Source organism: Cibotium barometz, chromosome 13, assembly GCF_041138505.1.
Source record: "Cibotium barometz isolate CiBa-2024 chromosome 13, ASM4113850v1, whole genome shotgun sequence".
Taxonomy (NCBI): domain Eukaryota; kingdom Viridiplantae; phylum Streptophyta; class Polypodiopsida; order Cyatheales; family Cibotiaceae; genus Cibotium; species Cibotium barometz.
Genome location: NC_141058.1, coordinates 11,464,654 through 11,473,380, shown reverse-complemented (window position 1 = coordinate 11,473,380; position 8,727 = coordinate 11,464,654). Strand labels below are relative to the sequence as shown.

At 42.0% G+C, this 8,727-nt stretch overlaps 1 protein-coding gene across 1 annotated transcript; it reads right to left on the bottom strand.

The window, feature by feature from the left end:
• Positions 1–437: 437 nt before the first annotated feature.
• On the bottom strand, positions 438–1,158 carry LOC147632365 (dirigent protein 6-like). The gene has a single exon (XM_086806846.1). The coding sequence runs from the start codon at positions 1,118–1,120 to the stop codon at positions 566–568; it is 555 nt and encodes a 184-aa protein (XP_086662972.1). The 5' UTR covers positions 1,121–1,158; the 3' UTR covers positions 438–565.
• Positions 1,159–8,727: the final 7,569 nt, after the last annotated feature.

Sequence of the window (8,727 nt, the reverse complement as noted above, 5' to 3'; positions counted from 1 at the left end):
CGCCTAGTGGGTACCCCTTTTTATTTTCTTGAATCAAAAGTTGTACGTTTAGTGTTGTATTTCATGCTCTGATTCGGTGCTCACATAACCCAGTTCGTAGTGTAATTTTCCCGGCTAAAACTTAGAAATCCCGGTTGAAATTTCATGTTGCCTTTAATTTTAATGGTTAAATTTGCATATTTTAGTTATAAATCCCGGCAATAGTACGATTTCTAGTGATTTTCAAGTCTAAATCCCAGTTAAATAAGCCTACGCATTGCCTTTAATTTTAAGGGTTGAAAAAAACATTTTTTTCTAGCAGTGCTCTGATATGAAACCTGGAGGTGTTGGGAATGTGTGTTGAGAAGCTCACTTGATGTAAATGTACTTCTTTTACTTGACTAGGCATTTGAGATCATAATTAGAAGAATAAAGAATACTGATGTTTTGGTGGCGTCTAGAAAATGTGGCAGGGCCTTATAGGTTCTTGGTTTTTAATTAAAGAAAAAAGCAAGGCCTAAGGTGAGTTATTGAGGAAGACTGTGAAAAAAGCAATGAGTTATTGAGGAAGACAGGCACAAGTGGTCTAGTAGTAGAGGTCGAGATCAAAGGAGAGGATCCATCGGGCAGGCATAACCGGCACGATCTCGACGAGGCGATTGGTGACGAGGCCGCGCGCGAGGAGGAAGTCGCCGGTGCCGCCAACGACGGTGAGGGTGCGCACTTCCTGGGCCTCCACGATTTGGCCCATGATGGTGAGGGTGCCCTTGTAGGTGCCATCGTCGATGGTGGCGGTGAAGGTGTGGAAGAGCACGAAGCCTTTCTGGCTGTCCAGCACGTAGAAGCCCTGCGCCACCCCAGCCGACGCCGAGCGGTTGGAGGCGCCCAGCGTCAGTGGGGCCTCGAAGGTGGTCACCACGCCGAAGGAGAAGGGGTTGGAGAAGTTGCCCGGAGGGGGCGAACTGTACACCGAGGTGAAGTAGGTGTTATTCACGGCCGTGCTGTACACGGTGTTGTGGAGGTAGAATCTGTAGTGGGACGGGCCGGCCTTGATCTTCTTGTTGTGGCAAGACGCCGGCGTGGCGTTGAAGCTGATCAGCGCCAGTAGCAGGCATGATGCGAGGAGCCAGCGGCTGGCCATATTGCTGGTAGCTGGGGGCTTTTGAATACAGCGGTGATCACACAAGAGTAGCTCGCTTGATCAGCCTACAGGAAAATTATTAATATTTGGGAAATCTAAGGAGGACTTGATACGATGTGCAGTAGGCTCCCATATATATATATATATATATATATATATATATATACTATATACTATATATAAAGTACAAAGCCGGCAAATTGGGCCGGCCAATCCGTCAACGCTAGTGGGTTTTCGTTTGGTTGTGCTTACTATGAAAGGAGCATCAAGCTACGAGCAATAAGGCCCCAAAACGTTTTTTTGTGGGCATCAATTAATTTGTGTGCGTCTTTTGTAGGTTTGATTAATGTTCTTTTTTGTGGTTAATTAATTATTTTGAGGAATGGTGATTATTAGTTTGATTGCTTTTCTTTAGAATGCATAGCCACATTGTGTGGGGTTTCCTCACAGTCTCTCTTGTGCTTGCTCCTGCATGTTGTACGCCTAACCGCTCTCTCTATTAGACCAACGTCCTTGACGATGGACTGTTCTCTCTCTGAGTTCCGCCGAGCCATAAGGAGGAGGAAGTGGGGGTGCTTGTTGGGCGCGTTGAGTGGGGTGGGTTTTGGAGGTTGATTGAGGGGGAGAAAGACGTGGAAGGTGGTCAGTGAGGAGGAGGGAGAGACGTGGAGTAGGAGAGGAGGGGCAGTCGACGAGCATGACATCGCTGATGGGTTGTGGAGGTGGGCGAGCGGGAGAATGGCAAGACATGGAGAGGAAAGGACGTGGAGGCGGTCTCGCGAGGTGGAGAATGGTGAGACGTGCAAGGGGTACCTAAGGTCTTGCGTTAAATAATGCCACGTCAGTGGCATTATTCAATGCACCTACAATAAAATCTGAGTATTCACCTATGAGCATAATACATAGAAAACAAATATGAATCAAACTATGAGTATAATATATAGAAAAGATGAAAACAAATAAGCGTGTTTGGTTATATTAGTTCTTCATGTTGCGTATACTAAATAATTTTTACCTTGCCTTGTCAAGGGCGTCTCTCTTTTCCTCCCTCCCCTTGCACCTCCCGCTCCCTCTCTCTCTCTCTCTTTCCCTTTGCTTGTCTACAATCTCTCTCTCTCCCTCTCTTACTAGTATGTTTGTCTTTATTATTTTCTTTGCATGTGCTGGCATGTCATTCTCTCTCTCTCTCTCTCTCTCTCTCTCTCTCTCTCTCTCTCACACACACACACACACACCTCATCTCCCACTATATCTCCCTCCATTTCTCCCTGATTTGTCTCTCACCTCATATTATTCTCTCTCTCTCTCTCTCTCGATCTTAGGCACTCAATGAAAGAAAGTAGCTAGCCTGATTAGCCTAGAAAACATGGATTAAGCAAAGATTAGCAAAGATGAAAGATATTAGTCTATGATTAGGAAAAGAAAGGGTAATTTCCATTAGGAAAGTGATTATCCCAGTTAGCCCCCAATTATGGCTTATGTTGGTATATATACATGACCACCCCTTTCACACTATAATTATTATTGTCCATGGGCATGGTCTATTGGCCTTGGGCCCAATATTCATATGAGACCATCCACTTTCTTACAAACCATTCCCACCCAAGACGTTTTGTCCTCAAAACCATTGGTATGTACGACCACAATCCACATGGATGGAGTATATGTGAATGGACTCATGTCAAGCTTCAAGCTCATGCTCACACCATGTATGGGAAGCCAAAAAATTTACTGTATATGGCTGTAAACTGCACAAGAAGCCTTCAAAACAAGCCATAACGTCTACCCCATATGTAATGGCATAAGAACCTTGTGTAGCTTCCAAACATTAAGCATCCAAAACCCAAGGATATAGGGCTGTCCACAATGAATTTACAAAAATTTCCACCAAGCTAATTCACTGTTCTTGACCCTTGTTGGACTTCCAAAATGCATCCAACAACCCTTTAAACCCTTCTAATGTAGAGGCGGGTTGCTAAGAAGCTTCTTCCTTAGGTAGTCCTCGCCATTTGACCAAATAATCCACTAATGTATAATTGTGAAGGAGCTTGATCTTGTATCCAAAATTGCTTCTAGCATATACACAATCATGCCCTCCTCATTCATAGGAAGCTTACTTGTGAGTATCAAACTCACATCTTTGCATACCGATTTGCAATTCATCTTTGATATGTCCCACTATCAGCTAAAACATGTGCCACCCATTCCATTTATGTATGCCCTCAATCTCTAATATACTTGCATCTTTGCAACTGTAGCCATATTATCCTTGTCATGATGAACACACATAGGAAACTTCACTCTTCTTTGATCCACCCGGATTATCCTTGTCATGATGACCACACATATGCAACTTCACTCTTCTTTGATCCACCCGGATCAAAAGGAAATTCACTTCCATTCTTTACGTCTTCCCCTTCACTCCTCTTTGATCCAAGTGGGTCAAAAAGAAATCCATCAACTCCATGTGCAAATGTATAAATTTACATATATCCATCGTGTGCATAGCATCCACTCGGATCATATGAATCTGAACCACCCATACTCATAAGAAAACTATAATTGATGAAGCTCTTACTCACACACTTAAGCCTTCAAAACAAGCCATAATGTCTACCCCATAATGTCATAAAAGAACCTTGTGTAGCTTCTAAACATTTGAGCATCCAAAACCCAAGGATATAGGGCTATCCACAATGAATTTACAAAAATTTCGAGCAAGCTAATTCACTATTTTTGACCCTTGTAAATAGCATCGAACAACCCTTTAAACCCTTCTAATGTAGAGGCGGGTTGCCAAGAAGCTTCTTCCTTAGGTAGTCCTTGCCATTTGACCAAATAATTCACTAATGTACAGTTGTGAAAAGGACGCTTGATCTTGTACCCAAAATTTCTTCTGGCATATACACAATCATGCCCTCCTCATTCATAGCAAGCTCACTTGTGAGTATCAAACTCACAACTTTGCATACCAAATTGCAATTCATCTTTGATATGTCCCACTATCAGCTAAAACATGTGCCACTCATTCCATTTATGTATGCCCTCAATCTCTAATATACTTGCATCTTTGCAAGTGTAGCCATATTATCCTTGTCATGATGAACACACATAGGAAACTTCACTCTTCTTTGATCCACCCGGATTATCCTTGTCAGGATGAACACACATAGGCAACTTCACTCTTCTTTGATCCACCCATATCAAAAGGAAATTCACTTCCATTCTTTACATCTTCCCCTTCACTCCTCTTTGATCCAAGTGGGTCAAAATGAAATCCATCAACTCCATGTGCAAATGTATAAATTTACATATATCCATCATGTGCATAGCATCCATTAACTCCATGTGCAAATGTATAAATTTACATATATCCATCATGTTCATAGCATCCACCCGGATCATATGGAAATGAATTTGAACCACCCATACTCATAAGAAAACTATATTTGATGAAGCTCTTCCTCACACTTATGCTAGGGTCAAAAGGATATGCATCATCATCATCATCATTGGAAGCATAGGTATTATGGTCACCATCCCATGAATTACCATCATAGATCTCCCATGAGTCGTCTACGTTTATATTTAGATAAACACCATAGATATCCTCATAAGCATTGTAACCCATAGAATCTTCCGCATAAATGTCCTCATCACTACAAGAGAATCATTGTTTTTCGATGCTTAGTTTCCATGCCTGGTTGTGTCGCTGATATGTGCATCGAAATAGGCATCGAAATATGTGTGGAGAAAGTCATCGGAATAAGAGTCGAAAAAACAGTCGTAATTTTTCTTTAAAAAAAAATGAACTTATATATAATATCTGCTAGTTCCCATCTTGGGGTGTGTTTTAACCTTCTCTTTCTACCTCTTTGCAAGCATATGTGTCTATGAGAGAGAGAGAGACAGAGAGAGAGAGAGAGAGAGAGAGAGAGAGAGAGAGAGAGCGAGAGAGAGAGAGAGATGATCAGAGAGAAAGAGATAGATAAAGAGAGAGAGAGAGGGGGGGAGCCGAGGGAGAGGAGGATATAAATTCCATCACGCTCTTTGAAGGAGAAAAAATGCTAGCTCCTCCTCCTCATCATAAGGTGCAATTAAGAAAGTGCTCTATTTTACAATGAAATTAAAGTTCATTATCAACTTGCTCATCCTCAGCAAGATCCATGGCTCCAAATAAATCTATTTCTAGAAATACTCCATCATTGTTGTCAATTGGTGGAACCAGTTGTCTTGTAGTAGTAGAAGGTAATTCATCCATGTCGTCATCCTCTTCTAGCTCTAGCATGAGAGCCGTCAATGCATCATGATCATACTTAGCTTGAATCTCTTCTTCTTCTAGATTATGTCTAGTGTCTGTTTCTTGTTCAAGATGTATTTGCTCAATGAGTACACCTTCATCCGATCCTAACCCCGCGTGTGAGCCTCACCTATTTCCTCAACTAGTATGTCTTCTTCTTGTTCTTCTTCTTGTTCAATAGGTGCTAGTGGTGTATGCTCACCTACTTCCTCAACTAGTATGTCTTCTTCTTGTTCAATAGGTGCTAGTGGTGTATGCTCAACCATCACATGATCTCGGGGAAGTTCCTCAGCATTTCTGGCAAACAGTCAACTGCTATTTTCACCTCTTCAAATATATTTTTTCCATGTGGATTTACTTGGATCACAAAAACAACCATTTATGATCTGTCGAGTCTTCCACAAAGATGACTTGCTCACACTGCTATGGTAGCACAAATGTGTCCCTTTGGTCAATCCATATCTTTGTGCGATCTACTTGAAGAAATCCACACTTGTCTTTGTGTACAGTTACTTGCGCCCCTTGAGTTACCAACTTGAACCATTTCACATAAAAAATGAACATATCAAACTTTCTGAATCCAACCTTGATAATATCTTGGATTGTTCCACAATAATCTGGCATGCCTACTTCAATATTGCCAGATTATTGTTCCACAATAATCTGGCATGCCTACTTCAGTATTGCCATCACTTGCACTTGAACGACTTTCTTGCATATTAAATTAGCCTTCACACCACAATCAAATGTTGTTCTCTTTTTATCTATTCCTTCTACTCAAAAGTGACGTCCGAGTGACCAAATCGCCCCAAACTTACGATACTGCAAGCACAATAAATAAGTACTTTTATTATATAAATTCACGAAAGCACAACATAAAAGACAATGTGTAGATATCTCTAACTCACATACATGGAAATCACAACCATGTGCAAGCTCCTCCTCCTCATCACTTATTGATTCACCATTGCGTTTAGCTTGTAGTATGGTTTTCTCGAGCCATTTATTTTAGAAGAAAAGTCTCGAAGAAGTGCAAGTTATGTTGGGTACGGTAGTGTGCAGGTTGTTCGACTCCTTCTAAAACTCAAACGAGCTTGGTCCCTTTCAGCCTTTACTAAGTTATATCACTCGATCCATTTCTCCATAGCATGTGAGTTTAAGATGCAAAATTTATTGATCTTCTCACGCAATGCTACATCCATTGTTCTCACAAGGCCTTTCCCTTGTGGCTCTTCCCTAACTACTCGATCATCTTCTTGTTGTGTCCATAATCTTGGCATATCATGATCAGACATACTGAGAAATTCAGTTATAGTATACAAGTGATTCTTGAACAAGCCATCCTGCTACCATACTACCTTCAGGATGAGTTCTTTGACAAACAAATCCTTTAAGTGTCTTCATAAATCTCTCCGAGAAAAACATCCATCGGCTATGGACAACCCCAGCCACAGCAACTTCATCAACCACATGAACTAGCAAGTGCAATTGAATGGTTAAAATACTTGTTGGAAAGTATTTCTCAGCCATTGTAATAGCCTCGATGGAGTTTAATCGTGCTGCTTCCAATGTGTCTCTACTAATCTCTTTCCTTGATATCCAACATACCACTGCACCAATTTTACAAATTGTTGCTCTAATGTCATCATTGAGGCAATCCTTGATGGCTATAGGAAGCACGAATTGCAAGAATTTATGCCAATCATGACTCTTCAAGCCACTAAGCTCATCATCCTTTGTAAATGCTCCCTTCAAGCAATGCATGCATCCTTTAGGGGTACGAAACTCACTAATGCACTTCTTTATACGCCGTTGCTCATCCTTTGTCATGACCCAAGGTGCTTTTGGTAGCTTCACCTTTCCATCTGCTCTATTTTGGGCCCATAAGTGGTGCATGCATTGAACCTCTTGTAAATCATCTCGTTGTGCCTTGCTCTCCCTTGCTCTTGTGATGGTTTTCCAAAGCACCTTGGCTATATTCTTGAGAATGTGCATTGGGTCAAGAAGATGGTTCACTAGAAGGTCATTCCAGTATGGAAGTTGATGGAAAATGGATAGATGCTTCATTCCTGGAGGTGTACAGGTTGGATCCAGCTCCCATAAGGTCCTCCAATCAGTGCTCTTCCATATGCCAGGAGACCTCTCTAGAATTCCCTCATGCAAAGGATGGTCCACTCGGAGATACTTCTTGTGGCCCTCGTATACTATCTTCTTCATAGACTTTGAGTATCGACTAATGCATAGAGATATATGCATAGATTATGCTCTATGCATAGAGCTTAATGCATGCATTCAGCTCTATGTATGCATGCATTAAGCTCTATGCATAGAGCTTAATCTATGCATGCATGCGTAATGCATAGTGTCGGGATATGGTTTAGTTTAGGATAGCATGGCTTGCATAGTGCTTTATGTAAAAGCCTCATGCATAATGCTTTATGCATAAGCTTTATGTAAAGGCCTCATGCATAAGATTTTGTATGTATGCATTACTAATACTTTCCTCACCCTTTTGTTGGTTTTGTAGGTCCTCTAATCCTCTCTTTCAACATCACGAAAAGAGGTACGTGGTTTTATATCTTTCCTCTCTTTCCTCTATTATTATTGCACCCTTGGGTGCTGGGGATTTGTTTTGTAGATTTACGCATAAGCATTATGCATAATCCTCATTCATGCTTTATGCATAAGCCTCATGCATAGCTTTATGCATAAGGCCTCGTGCATAAGCTTTATGCATAATGATTTATACATAAGGCCTTATGCATAGTGCTTTATGCATAAGCCTAATGCATAGCTTTATGCAGAATGCTTTATGCATAATGAATGCTCTTATTAAAGTGTCCATGTGGGCTTTGTTATGTGTGTATAGAAACATGTCTCGCACTCCAGATGAGACACCGTCTTACTCTCCATCCTTCTCTCCATATACCATGTCGCCTGACCAGTTTATGGGTTTTTTAGCACAAGCCACGCTCGAGCAAAGAGCGATAGCACAACAATACTTTGGGAGAGGGGCGGGCACTTCGGCCGCACCATCGGGCACCACCACCGCTAACCCTAGTTCACCTGTAGAAACCCCACAAAGAGCCGCTAGAACCCCTCCCTCCTTAGGTCGCTCGTCCACTCGTAGAGAGGACAATGCTCGAGCAGTGGAGGTGGAGGCGGTTGTTGTCCAAGTGGGGGCACGGATGGGTCTACGTCCCCACGTGAGCGTCCGTCCCCATCTAGCGCAGAAGCACTCCACGCTTACGATCATCTCGCGACATTTTGACACACAGCCCACACCCGCCGATGGAGAAAAATTTTA

Coding starts and splice junctions, on each gene's coding strand:
- LOC147632365 (XM_086806846.1), bottom strand. CDS start 1,120: ATGGCCAGCCGCTGGCTCCTCGCATCATGCCTGCTACTGGCGCTGATC.